The 14,452-nt window shown below is 42.8% G+C and overlaps 1 protein-coding gene across 16 annotated transcripts in view; it reads left to right on the top strand.

The window, feature by feature from the left end:
* Positions 1 to 2,032: 2,032 nt before the first annotated feature.
* The window catches only part of QKI (QKI, KH domain containing RNA binding), a 152,529-nt gene continuing 140,109 nt past the window's right edge, over positions 2,033 to 14,452 (top strand). For 10 of the 16 annotated variants that reach the window (XR_011506448.1, XR_006521172.2, XM_044761029.2 and 7 more), the window contains exon 1: positions 2,033 to 2,316. Coding sequence is in view for 11 of the 16 variants with exons in the window: in XM_044761029.2 (XP_044616964.1) it covers positions 2,175 to 2,316 (142 nt within the window). In the remaining 5 variants the exon portion in view is untranslated. Of the gene's footprint in view, positions 2,317 to 3,423; positions 3,564 to 5,361; positions 5,553 to 9,076; positions 9,160 to 10,689; positions 10,802 to 14,452 lie in introns of those variants that run through there. The other 6 variants (XM_070519758.1, XM_070519685.1, XM_070519675.1 and 3 more) reach the window with 4 other exon arrangements.

Below are 14,452 nucleotides of genomic sequence, written 5' to 3'. Positions count from 1 at the left end.
CCAAAAATCCCACTTAAGGTCTTCACAGTTAAAGCGCAGTGGACATGATTAGCACATATTTCAGCTCGTGTTAACTCTCACAATGGTCAGTCTGATATTGAATAATTTTGTCTATATTAATTGAACACGTCATAAAGAGCTGGCAGTAAAATGCAGATGCAGATGTAGTGCCTGACAACATTCTATAAACCCGGGAACTACACTGCTGTAGTTCAGAAAATTCTTTCCCAAACCAACCTAAATATTTGAAATCCATCATATTACTTGGAAAACCTCTTGCCCGCTGTACGATTATTTTGGCAAGTTTGCAAATACGAACGTCGACTCTCGCTTTTCGACCTAAGCGCAGTACATGCTTTATTTCAATTGTTACTGTGGCTGCATTTTACTACTGGGCACGGATGCCATCGCAAAGCGCAGCATCGCCCACACCATCGCGTTCTCCTCGCTGCTCCGTGCGCCGCGGCGCCCTGTCCTGTGACCGGCTCCCGGAATAACGGCATGCTGCGACAAAGCACAGCCTGTCCCCAAAGGCGCGCCCGCCGCTCGCACAGCTCCTGCGCCGGCAGCGGCGACGCCGTCGGGGCGACGAGGGGCGCCCATGCGGGGCCCGCCGCTCCGCAGGCTCCTTCGCGCCGCGCGGCTCCCGAAGCCGGAGGGGACCGCAGGGACACCGGGGATCCTCACGCGGTCCCGCCAGCTTTGCAGCGACACGCGGAGCCCACCGTGAATAAGTCCTACCGAGGCGGACCCGGGGCTGGGGAGCGAAGACCCCGCTGCTTCCCGCCCCCGCTGCTCCGGGTCCCTCCCCCACCCCTCGCCCCCGGGCGCGCCCCCTCCCCGGTCCCGCCCCACGCAGGCGCGCAGCAGGCCCCGCCCCTCCCCCCTCGCCGGCGGGACACGGGCGGGGGCGGGGCGACCCTCGGAAGGGGCGTGGACGCCGGCCTCGACGCGCGCACGCGCTCTCGGACCTTACGGCTACGTGTCGGGCCACGTGACGCCCACCCCGAAAGTCCCCCGTGAAGCAACAGGACGTTGGAAAAAAAAAAAAAAAAATCTCCTTTGGCGGGTGGCGGCTGAGCAGGGTTTAGAAAACTATAGTAACGGGAGGCGAGGACGGCGCCGGCTGCGGCGAGCGCTGCCTGGCGCGTCCCGCTGGAAAGCCCGCTCACCTAGCGCGCAGCCCGACCGCGCCCGCCAGACGAGCCGCCCGGCGGCGGCGGCGAGCGCGAGGCGGCCCCCGCCCCAGTCGCAAGCACCGCCACCCGGCGCCCCTGCCGCCCCGCCCGCCGCCCTCCCCCGGCCGGCGGCCCGCACCGGCCCCTCCCTCCGCTCTCGCCCGCCTGGGGCGGCGACCCCGGCCCGGCGCCCAGGCCCCGCTCGCCGAGCGCCGCCTCCGTCACGCCGCCCACCCCGCCGCAAGGAGACGGCGCGGCGGCGGCGGCGGCGGCCGGGCCGGGGGCCGCGGGGGGCGGCGGCGAGAGGAGGAGCGCGCCGGCCGGGCCCCGCTAACGGCCGCCCTGCGCGGCCCCGCCCGCCGCCCGCCCCCGGCCCTCCCCGCGCCGCCGCCCCTCCCCCCGCGCCGCCGCCGCCGCCGCCGCTGGCAGCGCCGCCTGAACTGAGGCGAACTCCGCCGCCAAGTGAGTGAGGAGGAGGAGGAGGCGGCGGCGAGGAGGAGGAGGAAGAGGAGGAGCGCAGTCAGAGCGCGGCGGCAGCGGCAGAGGCGGCCGCGGCGGGGACCAGCCCAGAGAGACCCCGAGCCCGCGGCAGAGGCGGCGGCGGCGGCTGAGCGGGCGCGACCAGCCGAGCGAGCGGGCGAGCGAGCGGCGGCGGCCGTCTCCTCCTCGTCGGGCGCCGAGCGGCCCGCGCCCGCACTCGGCCCGCGGAGACCCGCCTCCCGCCCGCCGGCCTCGTGAGGGACGCGCCGAGCCGGCGGCCGAGGAGCGGCGGCGGCGGCGGCGGGCCGGGAGCGCGTCGGGCCGCGGGCCGAAAGTGCCTGCGGGGGCGGGGAGAGCGCGGCGAGCGCGCGGTCCGGCCGCCCCGGCGCCCGGCGCGGGAGCGGAGCGGAGCGGGACGCCGAGTCCCGAGCGGCCGGCGGCCGGGGCTCCCCGCCCCTCCCTCCCTCCTCTCCGGCGGCGGCGGCGGCGGGCGGAGTGAGCTGCGGAGCCTGGAATATGGTCGGGGAAATGGAAACGAAGGAGAAGCCGAAGCCCACCCCGGATTACCTGATGCAGCTGATGAACGACAAGAAGCTCATGAGCAGCCTGCCCAACTTCTGCGGGATCTTCAACCACCTCGAGCGGCTGCTGGACGAAGGTGAGTCGCCGCGCCGGCCCCCGGCCGCCCCTCTCCCCGGGGCCCGCCGCCCGCCGCGAGGGGGGAGGGTGGGAGGTCGCGGCCGCGGGGCCCGGGCGCCCGGAGCGGGGAGGCCCGGGCGGGGCGCACGGAGGCGGCGCCCAGGCCGGGCTCGCGGGGCGGGCGGGCCGGGCCGGCCGGGGAGTGGGGCCCGCGCCCCGGGGGTGTGTGGGGCCGGCCGCAGGCCCCTCCGCGCCCCGGCGTCCGCGACGGCCCCGAGCTCCGCGGGCCTCTCGGGGAGGAGCCCGGCCGCGCCGGCCCGCGGGCGCCTGAAGGGCACCGGCCCGGGCCTCCCGCAGGACGCCGGCGGCCCCCGGGCGGAGGACGCCGCGGCCGGGGCTGTTTTGGAGTTTGTGTGGCGGGGAGACCCTCGAGGGGAGCGGGGCGGGCGCGCGAGGGTGGAGGGACGCCGCGGACCCCCGGGGTGCCGCGGACGCAGCCCCGGCGCGCCCCGAGTGACAGCGGAAAGCACTTTCGGTCCTTTTGTTTGGGGAAGCGAGAAGTGTTCGCGAGTTTAACTTCACTTTTGGGGTGGGGGTGGGGGTGGGGGCGAACGCGAAATACCGCGAGGACGAGTGGAGACGTAATCCCGAGTTGGAGAGAACTCCGGCGGAGAGCCTGCTCCCGGGGCCGCCGCCGCCTGAGTTTACCGTAGGACGGGCAACCCGGCGATGCGAGAGGCCGAGCGGAAAAAGGAGCAAAAGTTTGCCCAGAGGCTCGTTCGGCGGAGAGCGGTGCGCAGCGGAGAGGGGCGAGAAGACTCCCGTCCGAGATGGTGCGGCGGCGACCTGGCGGGTTCACTCCTGGGAGCCGAGCGGTCCCTGGACGCCGAGGGGAGACGCGCGACGGGAAAGCGTGTTTGAAAATCGAGTCTCGCTTTGTCGGTTCAGAAGCATCCGCGGGGGACTGTTTAGAGAAAACTGGAAACGGTGTTTTTACAGAGCGGAACAGCGGATCGTGGGTTTTCACTGGAACGTGCAGGTTTTTACGGGAGAGCTGGGGAAAAGGACTCTGAAGCTTAGGGAGTTGGAATGTCACTAAAGAACAAAAGACCGGAAATGTCTCCAAGATGAAAGAGAGAAAAGACGGTTAAAGAAGACTCCCGGGAGCTCTTGTTGTCAAGAAAGTCAGAGGAACAACTTTCAAAGTACCGAAGTTAGGTGTTCTTGCGACCTCGTCCCTTGCTGACGTGTGTGAAACCTGCAGCGGTAATCCATATTGCCCTGGCTTTTTCCGCCCTTGAAACAGCAAATCTGTTAATTTCAAATTGCTCCAGAGAAAGCTTGAGCTGTCCCTTTAAGGGGTTCTGCTTTTCCTATTTGTGTTGGCATTTGAAAGATTGTGGAGGCAGAAAACTTTCTGGAATGTCAAAAAAAAAAAAATTTTGTTGGAACTCTTAAATTGAGTGCTTCCAAATGTGAGCGCTAAGGGGCGCCAGTTATTTTTTTTTAAAACGAGAAATGTTTGGAGCAAAATGTGTAACATATTCAATAATCTGACCTATATTAAATTCAGTTGAAACTTAAATGATAGTGGGTTATTTCATCTCACTTTGTGTCCGTATATGTTTACAAACATTGAGAATGCTTTGTTTAAAATTATTGGAACGATTTTATCACATTTCAAAAGTAGTATGCTGTTGTTTTGTTTTTGGCATATTTTGGTGAAGTGAAAGTTTTAGTAGTGTTAGTAAAAATTTCTAAGGTTTTTTTTTCTTAAGTACTGTTGTTTAGAATGAATCCTTTCTAGACATCAAAATGAAAATAGGCCTTGCTAGTATTTAGGGTTAAAGTTAAATTACATTCTTTGAATTAAAATGTTGCGTTCAATCAGCAGAGGCAGTAGTAAAAAAAGTTTGGAAATATTTTCATCTTCTGCATACTATTTAAAAATAGAGTTTCTTGATTAGTTCTGAAAGGCTTCTCACTTGTGCTTTTGTGTTGATCTCAAATCTCTAAATGATAATTTGGTGTTGGTCCTCTTTTGAGAAGTTTCTAACCTTTGGCTTCAAAAATTTTTGATCTTCTAAATGTAGAATTCCGATTATGTCATTATCTCTAACAGAGATTTGTTTGGTCATTTCTGTCCCGTTGAAATAGTAACTACTTGAGTTGTAAATGTTGGAGACCACTAGTTGAAGATGAAACATTCTAAATAATATTTTTTTCCTTTAATATGGTTTACTCTGTCTCTTTTCTTAGTCTATCTTGAGTTTTAGCCTTTTCAACTCCGTAGCGTAAAGAGTGCTTCTGTGTGGTAGCTAGGATGTTTAAAATGGACAGCATAATGACTAGGAAGTTTGATTGTTTTTTTATCAGACCGGTACAAACATGCAGGAAAAGGGGCTATTCCTTAGTGTGGAATAAGCTGCTTCCTGTAATTGTTAGTCGTCTTATAAACTTAATTTAACTAAAGAAAAATATTGGTTTCTGAAGTGCATCATGATTTTACATGCTGGGTGATTTAATTACGAAATTTGGCAAGTTGTCCCCTTTGTGGCTTGTCATTGTCGAAAACAGATTAATGATGACTTCTGTTTGTAGTTAGGAATTACCTTTTCCTTTGTCTATATGATTGGTTGAAAAATTCTTTTTAAATTTAGATAAACTGTAAATTTTCCTTAAATGATTAATCAAGATACTGAGTTACAGTAGATGTATTCTCTGATGACTAGAAATTTTGAACGAATATTTAGCAGTTTTATTTCAAAATATTTTTCAAAAGTAAGCTTTTAAAAAACTTGCCTGTCAGTTTGAGAATTTTTATTTGGCTGGTTACAAATTTGGGACTTATGTGTGCTAGATTTTCTTAGTTGATTAAAACTTAAATGCTTTAGACTGAGTATTTTAATTCCATGCCAAGTTAACCTTTAGCCTATATTTGGACTGTGGACTATGGACAATCTTTTTGGTTTTGTTTTTTGATTTTTTTTTTTTTTTTTGGTGGGGAGGGGTTATAAGATCTTCCTGCCAAATATCTTCATCACGGTTGCTTTTTACAGTTTTGTGTACATTCTAGGTTGGACCAGTCATAAAAAGGATGTAACTTCAGTTGATAATTTCAGTACGTACTTAAGAATCTTTCATTCAAGATAGAGACGATTACAGATAAAACAGAGGTCTTAAAGTCGTCAACTGCTCTTTCTTTAGAAGTTTTCAACTGAACCCTGGGACCATCCATGGGAAAGAGTAGTTACTGTAAGAAGTTTTTGCTGTTTTTTTTTTTTTAAACCTTTCTTTGTCGTGAAAAGGAAACTTAAGTAACAACAGTACTTGAATGCAAATTCTGTTTTTTATAAAGTATTGCAATTTAGAAGTAAGGCCAAAATTAAAATGAGCTTGACTTAAAAATCCCAGGTAAGGCACAATGGAGAGCTAGGGATTTTAAAATCAGATTTTGAGTTTTCATTTTTTAGGCAGATGGAAGGTTAATTGCTGATATAAAAATTAACAAATATATAGTATGATTTATGAGGAGGGCCAGCTTAAATCTTTTTATTGTGAATATCTGAAAAATTAGTGTGTGGCTCAGAAAAAGTGAACAGACATGCTAATTAGATTCTGCATTACTGATTTGAGAAATTCATTTTCATTTTTTCATGATTTTTTTTTTTGGTAATACAATTTCTTTTTCACTTCAATTTAGTTTCTTACACTGCTTGGTCTCCCTTAAAAAATGTGGGCAAAAAAATATTTTAAGTTAAAATTTGCTTTACGAGTTAACATTTTGTCACATTAATGTTTTTTCCACTTATTATGCGTGCATTGTTGAATGTCTCATACCTTCAGTTTTCTTACCCTTCAGCTTTTTTTAGAGAAATCTTGTCTACAAAAGCTTTGGTTTAAAAATTATATGGCTATTTGTTGGTGTTGAGAGGGCTCTTGCTATTTGAGTTTATTTCAGTTTTAGTTTTTTTCCCCTAAAGAAGCATTGTTGACAGTAATCAATATCTGTGACAAACAGATTTTACTTAGGTTGAAGTAATGTGTTTTTAGGAGCAAACATTTTCCTTTAATACACAAGCCCTTTGAATTAGTAGTAAGAAGGAAGCCAATATTTATAGTCAGTTCTTTTCATTATCCTTTTTGCTCCTCACTCAGGAGGTGTCACCAACCACATAAGGGAATGAATAATGGAAATGATAGTTTGTATCATAGGTCATTTATTCAGCATGCATTCTGTACTGTTGAAACTAAACTCCCATGTAGGCAGAATGTCTGTTCCAAATGTGCAGACATACTGTGAGGCAGAAGGTGATTCTTTTTTCTTTACTTTCTCCAGTTTACGTGTTTTGTAGTAAAAGCTGTACTCCCAAGGATATACAGTAATTGTGTTAATAGAAATAGGTTTCTTTGCTAATCGAGTTTGCTAGTGTGTTTGGTATGAGCTCCTTTCTTAAAAGGCTTTGAGACTATCAAGTGATAAGTTAATTTGACTTTTTAAATGATTTGTATACATTATATTTCTGTAATTATCCACTCACTAGTCACTGTCCTGAATCTGATTCAAATGCATCAGTTTTCCATAAGAACAAGTGGCTTTTGGTTTGCTTTTTAAGGGAAATAGATGCCTGTGACAAAAGGCATGAAGTGTAATAACCAACCCCCCACCACCCCCCTCACTCAGGGCTTTGACCTTGCCTTTACTGAGGTGTGATTCAGATGCTCCTTTTGTGAGGCCAGAATACTTAGACATGCGAGGTTTATGTTTTGTTTTTTGACTTGGTTTTTGGTGTTAAGAGAATTATACCAGTGTGATCATAGGGGCGCTTTTTATAATCTGGAACCATATTTTAATTTACTTGAGAAATTCAGTGCAGTTAATATAATTTGTTTGATTTATGATGGTGCAGTTATAAGTAAAACTTAGCTTTTTCTGTTGGAGGTGGAAAATGCTATGCCGTTGTTGGGTTTTATTTGTTGATAACTTAAAAGAGCCCAGTGAGCAACTTTCTGCTTTTGGTATGTCAGCTATTGTGAGGATATCCAAGGATCTATTTTAGGGCCAAGGGATGGGGGTAGTGCGTGGGCCCATGTCAAAAAGTCAGAATTATATACCAGTTTTACATTTACATAATTGATAGGACTTCATTATTTTCTCCAACACCTCCTTTTTTGGACATCAAGACAGTTCAGTTGTAATTTTAAGTGCAATAATGTGTTTTTCCCATAATTATAACTTTTAGGGAATGCTTGTACCCCTTTTAAAAATTGGCATTTCACTTTTGGGGCCCAAAATAGCTAGCCTGTTTGATTTTTACAGCTTTATTTTCGCTTAACAGAAAGCAAAAAGGGCATTAAACTTTTCGTAGTGAGTACAGTTTGTTTTATTAGTGTGACTGTGTTATGAAATTTGACTGTACACATAACCTGGCTCTGTGTTAAGTATTACTCTGTATGTAGTTATCATCATACTTAACATTGTAATAGTAATATCTCTTTTTGCATCTGTCTGTTAATTAGTTCCTTGAAGGTGCCCACCTCATATCCTGGCACATGTACACGCTTAGATGTTAGTTGAATTAATAAATAGGTTAATGCTTTATATCCTTTCTTTAATTTCTAGTTTCTCTAAAATGTGGGATTAAGCAAATTATGTTATGATTAGTGATCGTTTTAGACAATTAGCAAAAGGTACGTGTTTTTTCCTTAAAAATGATATTTTTTAGAAATCGCACAATATTATTTGCAATACTTGCCCTTAAGGAGCTTAATCTTAATTTTACTTTACTGCCATGGGTGTGAATGAGAATTAGAAAGATAAAATTGCTTTACTTAAGAAGTTTCTAGTCAGACTTTATACAAAGTATATCAGTCCATAAGCAAAGAAAAGCTATCAGTGCTCATCTCAGCTCTTGAAAGTTTGGCATTTATTGCATTATATAGATAAACCTTTTCCCTAGTCAATTACCTGTAAAAGTAAACATTCATCCCATATGGAGATCTATACTTTGTACAAAGCACAATAGGAAAAATTCCTTGTCTTTGAGTGCTGCTTTGATGTGTTCAGGATAAATAAGGATTATTTGAATGGTTTTAGTTTAGAAGAAAGCTGAGTATAAACATATGTGGCAGTTACAGTAATTTAACACAAATAGCAATTTTTTAAACACAGGTGTTTCTTTAAGCTAATTTGAAACAGTGCCTTTACTTAGAAGACTGATAAGTTGAAAATTTCAGTTAACTGAAACTTAACCCTCTTAAAAGGAGTCTACTTTTCTGCTTTAGCCTTAACAATGTTGTAAAATAAATCTGTCATGAGTTTTTAACAATTATGTAACTTGTAGAAGATAGGTGATTTATCCAGAATTCTTGTAATTAACAAGCAAATGACTGTACTTAATGTTTTCACCATTTCCTGAATTTCCTAAAGCAGAAACTTTAGTTTGAAAATCCAGCACTACTCTCTAGTCTAACAAAATAAACAGAATTTTGTTCGTGTTCATAATGTTGTTTCATATATTGATTCTAACCTATATATTTTATTAAACTAAATTTTGAGGCTGGTGAAATGAATCACACTAACACTTCTGTCGCATCATTTGTGATAAAGTGGAGTTTGTCAGTTTGGATGCTTTTCAACGGTATTGAAGTGTCAGAAAAACAGGAAAATGCAGTTAATCTGTAAAGTGGTCCTATGTTATGTGGCCATGGTAATAAGGAGAGGGCGTATTTGTGTGCATGGGAGCATGTGCAAGCATGCATGTGTATAAAGGGAGACATGCAGTGCATGTGAGCTGGCCTTGAAATACTTGGGAGAGGGTGCTGGGGATGGAGAAGTTCCAGAACAAGGAAGGTTTTTGATGTAAGGAAATATCTGCTTGGCCTCAGGATTGAAATGATTATATATCAACAGTGGAAAAGGGAGCAAGGTCTTAAGTAAGCATCTTAATTTTGGCTTTAGCACAGGATGAGATGTTGTAAAGACTGGGCATAATCACCTAGTCAGTTACAAATTATCAGGGGGAACCCCTGGGCTTTTAAGCTAACCTAATAGTTTAAAATATATAGGAAAAATTGAAGAATAAATATGTAACATATATATTACATTTGAGAGAACTAGGAAAGTGGTGGTAAAACAAGCTTTTATGCTGTTTTCTTTTGGAACCTTTTTTTCATTAACTCAGTGTTGTAATATTTTATGGGGGTCTCAGAATTGTTTTACGAGAGTATTTGAAGAGATGTATATGTGAAAAAAACTGGAAGAAATGCAAAACGTTTCTTCTTAGATGGAGTTGAATGTAAGGAAAATTTAAGTAATATCAGAAGATCACGAAATTACAAGAGCTGCAAGGGAACTGAGAGTAGAGGGATGATCTTTATTTCATAGGTGTAGAGACGGAGTCTAGAGACATGTGACTGGTCCAGATCACAGGCAAAGTAGTATCAGGGCTGGAGCCAGACCCCTCAGTTCTACTTTCTGGTCTGTTTGGTTGACTGTGCAACTCTGTAAGTGAGACTGCAGAAGAAAAACCAAGAATAGTTCCTCGTGTTAAAAAACTGCTGCTGTGGCCTCAGGTTGTGAACATGAAGGTGAAAAAGCAAATGAGGGTTTTGCTAATCAGTGATAATATCAGTGCTGTTTTGGACTTGAGCAAATGCTGGTCAAATTCTCGGAGCTAGAATGTGTTTCTTTTTCCTTTTCTAATAGTAAATCTTTATGAGAGTTAAGCAGCTAAAAGTGAGAAAGTAAAGGCATTTTTAGAGTATTTCAGCTCATACACTTAATCTTAGAAACCAAAGGATAGAGCCTTAGCTCTTTAAGTAATATGGTATGAATAAATCTAGTGTGTATTTAGTGTTGTTGTTGCTGTTATTATTACTATGATTACTATTTTTAATAACTACTCAAGAGGAAGCAACAGTTTTGACTGGAAGATTTAATAGAGGGGATTAATGTTGCCAGGTGATTCAAGTAAGGGATGTACACTTGCGTCAGTTTTAGATTAGCACAGGGTAGTTAATAGCATAGGTAGGTGACTCTGAAGAGTGACAGCCAGGAGGTGGGTGACGATGAGTTGAATGGAAATGGGAACTGCACTAGGTAGCCACTACATCCCGTTCCTTATGCCTGCATCTGGAGCATCGACTGCTTCTTTCGAATATATTCAGAAGAATTAAACATAAACGACAGTTCTTTACTTGCTGTATTACATTAATTGTATCACTCTGCTAGAGTTTTTGTTACATGGCAGGTGAATAAATTTTTTAAGAAGAAATAAAAATTTCAAATCAAGGCCAAATATAAATTACTCTGAAAGTAACTGCAACTAATCCTCTGCTATTTTTACTGCTACCACCATTATTGCAAGTGATGTTCCCATTGTTATTACAGGTATGCTGGTGTCCACTCTGCATGTGCCTGTATGCATGTGTACACTCGTGAGCCCGCATAAGGATGAAAATGAATTTTTGTCCATATGCTAATGAGACCATATTGCAAAGTGGTAAGAGTTCTTTGACTAGTAGACCTGGTATCTCTTCATGACTTGGCAGTTATCTAGTTTGGTGACCTTGGACAAAATATCTACCCTCTCTGAACCTCAGCTGCTGCTTCTGTAAATGGAATTATCAACTCCCCTGCCAACTCAAATCAAAATACTTGGAGGCTGGAGAGTATTGTATGCAAAAGAGCTTCTCAGACTATAAAGTAGCATTCAATTTCTCTCGACAGTTTTAGGTTGTTTTTAATAGGATGGGCAATTAGATAAGCAAAGCAGCTTGTAGAAAATGAGAGAAGAAAAGAAACAAGAAGGATATTTTATTTATCCATATGGGTATTAGCATTTTTATGTGCCGGAGGATTACTCACTGCTAGCATTCTGAAAGTTCAGAAGTCACTTTGAGCTGAAGTATCTAGTAAGGTTTTTTTGAGAAGTGGAACCTGAGTTGGTATTAATAGTTGGTAGGATTTAATGAGTTGAATGAGAGAGTAGAAGACATTCCAGGAGAATGGAAAGTGCAGCAGCATCAAAACACTGGTGATGGGAGATTGAAAGATTTTCAAAAAGTGTGTCTGAATTGTTAGTTGGGATAGCAAATGCATGTAGGGAAGTAGTGAGAATTGAGAGTTAGAGCCAGAAGATGAGGTTAGGGCTATATTGTGATGGGCCTTGAATGCCAGGATAAAGAGTTTCAATTTTATTCTGAGTTTTGTAAGGAACCATTGAAGGTTTGGATTATTTTGGGGTGTCATAATGAACTCTTTGGGGATAAACAAGCATATGGAATATATGGGTTTGACGAAGTAGAAATTGGACACAGTGTAAAGAGTTAAGTGGTTAGGAAATTTTTTTTAAATAGTTATCTTTTCTCAAAATAATATTTAATAAAAATATTTTGAGCTTTCTGTATTTTGGATATAGACTAGAGTTTTTTAAAAATGTGTTTTAACTAAAAATAAACATATACACAAGTTATTTTTTCCTTAGCCACAGTTTATTATATTCTTCCTGAATACATTGAGAACATGTGAGGCTCATTTGTTTAGCTGTTGGCCCAATTTTTGATTAGTTAGAATTGAGCTTTCATTTCTATGTGAATTAAAGAGAATTGAAAAAGAAACTTAGTTTGGGAGAATTTTAGGAATTCGTGAGTTAGTTTGACTTGGAGAAAATTTTGTCCCAAGCTCACTCATCTATTGTTAAATCTGTGTGTTATCAGGTACAATGAAGACTTCTTGAGAACTTTACTACACTCATCATCCCATTTTACTTTTATTTAATTGTATTTATTTTTACTTAGACTTTGTTAAGTAAATTAGAGATATCTTGACATTCTCTCTCTAAATATTTATGTATCTCTTTATAAACTAACATTTTCCGACACAGTGACATCACATTGAACAAAATAGATTAATCCTAGAGTTAATGTAATAATCAGTCCATATTCAGATTTCTGTAGTTATCCCCAAAATATTCGTTGTAACTGGCTTGTCCAGATCAGAATCTGACTCAGGACCAGTCCTTGAATCTGGTTATGACTTTAAGTCTCTTTAATCTAGAACCATGTCTTTTTTTATGACACTGATGTAACTTCCTAGTCATTGAGCTTGTTCCTTTATGCCCTCTATATCTAGTACTTTGGAAGTTAGGTCTAAAGGATTGAATAAGTTCAAGTATAACATCATTGGTGATGCTGTGTACTTGATGTTGCATCATGCTGGGGGTGAAGAATCTGGTTCCACCATTAAGGAAGCTGAGATTGATGCCTGAGTTAGGGTAGCAATAGACTGATCCTTCCACCGTAAAGTTAGGTATTCTTTAAAAGGGAAAGCTTTCTTTCACCAGTAGGGGATATATTACTATTCTGAAGTAAGTTGCTAATGGAAAAGCCAGATAGATGCCTATTATTAATTATTGCTTGGTTCTCAAAAGTGTTGGTTTGCCAACTGTCTCAAATGGTGACAGATGAATTTTTTCTTTCTTTCTCTTTCATGATCATCATTATGGGCCCATGAATTTTCATGGACTCACTATATTTAAGTCAACTACCATTATTATTCTTTTTGAGGTTCAAATTGTCACATCTTTGGGCAGTGATAGTCTAACTGGCTCCTGTGTCTTTTGAAATTTTCCTTGCTTTCTGGGATAGTTTGATGTCCTAAGTTCACCTTGTACTGTCCCTGCCCCACAGCTAGAATTAGCCGTTTCTCCAAAGTTCTTTTTAGTGGGAATGGTGTTAGAGACGTGAGTTTAGGCACTAAACGTGTTCATTGCTGTCATGAGAAGGTTACTTCCAGGCCATTTTCTGTGGACAGAACTAGACAATATCGATTTTGAAATTCATGTGTTCATGTTTGTATTTTCAATTCAATTTTAACATTACATTTGATTTTATAATCATATCTTTTTTCTGCCAACACCAAACTAACTTGGTTTCTGACAGTGACAGAATTACTTAGTATGAATAAAACACTTTCAAAATAGCAATAATATAACTAACAACAGTAAAACTAATGAATATGTTTAAACATTTTTATATGCGTTTTAGACACATTACAAATTATAGATGCAGCCAGTGACCTCTTGTTCTTCTAATTGATTGCAGTTTTCTTCCTTTTTTTTTTTTTTGGCCTTATTCTATCTATAGTAAGTATTTTTTACCAAAGCGTTTTGACTTTTTGATGCTGTCACTTATTAGCTGAGTTCTTCTATTGTACTGACCGTTTCTGTTAGCTTTCACCTGATGTCCAGCAGAAATTAGAAGAAAATATACGTATATTTTAAAATCAGGGGTTAGTAGGTGTGTGTTTTATGGAGATATGATCTAGAAAGATAGTGAACTTATAAGGAGAAGGTTGTACTACTTAGACTAATACTTTGTGTCTTAAGCAAAGGGTAGGAAAAGCACATAGCAGGCAAAAAGGTTTTAATTTAGTAAATTCTTCTGAATAGTATTGGTAAAAGAATAAGTATAGCTCTTTCAGCTTTTGAAGTCCTATGAGGGTAGAGAAAACCTCGAGGTAGAAATTAAGTATGAAAATTTTATTTATAAGTAGTTGCAAAATCTCTACAGCAAAGTTTTTGTCCTTAAGACCTGTTAATAGTAAGGAAGTTATGTTCCAGCAGATGGAGATATTAGTACACACAAGCCAGTTTTTAGTGATTAAAATGTGTTGAGAAATGACCCTTTTGCCAGAATAGGACATTTTTCTCCTTTAAATTGTAAAAGAAGAGTTGCTCAGGAATATGGTGAATAGCAATTACTGAATTTAGTATTTGGGGTGATGTATAAATCAGTTGTGATACTTTAAAGAACTTGTTTTTTTAAGACACCATATGTTAGTATGTTTACTATATAAAATATGACTGGTTTAGGTCATCGGATCGATTGCAGCAATTTTCTGAAATACAGTGTCTGCCTTTACACCTTAGTTGTTTGAAGGGTTTTTGTTTGTTTTGGCAGGGGACTGAGTCAAATTTGTTCAAAGGTGTTCTATTTGTATATTATCTTTGCAGTTGTAAAGTCATTAACCAGGAGATTGATTTGTTTTATTAAGGTAAATCAGAAAACAATGTGTGCCTTACTTTACTCTTATATGTTATACGAAGAGAAAGTTCTTTTGGGGATTATAGTTTTATCGTAGTAATAAAAAA

Source organism: Equus asinus, chromosome 1 (assembly GCF_041296235.1).
Source record: "Equus asinus isolate D_3611 breed Donkey chromosome 1, EquAss-T2T_v2, whole genome shotgun sequence".
NCBI lineage: Eukaryota > Metazoa > Chordata > Mammalia > Perissodactyla > Equidae > Equus > Equus asinus.
The sequence above is the reverse complement of the archived record's forward strand: the minus strand, read 5'-3'. Positions and strand labels throughout refer to the sequence as shown.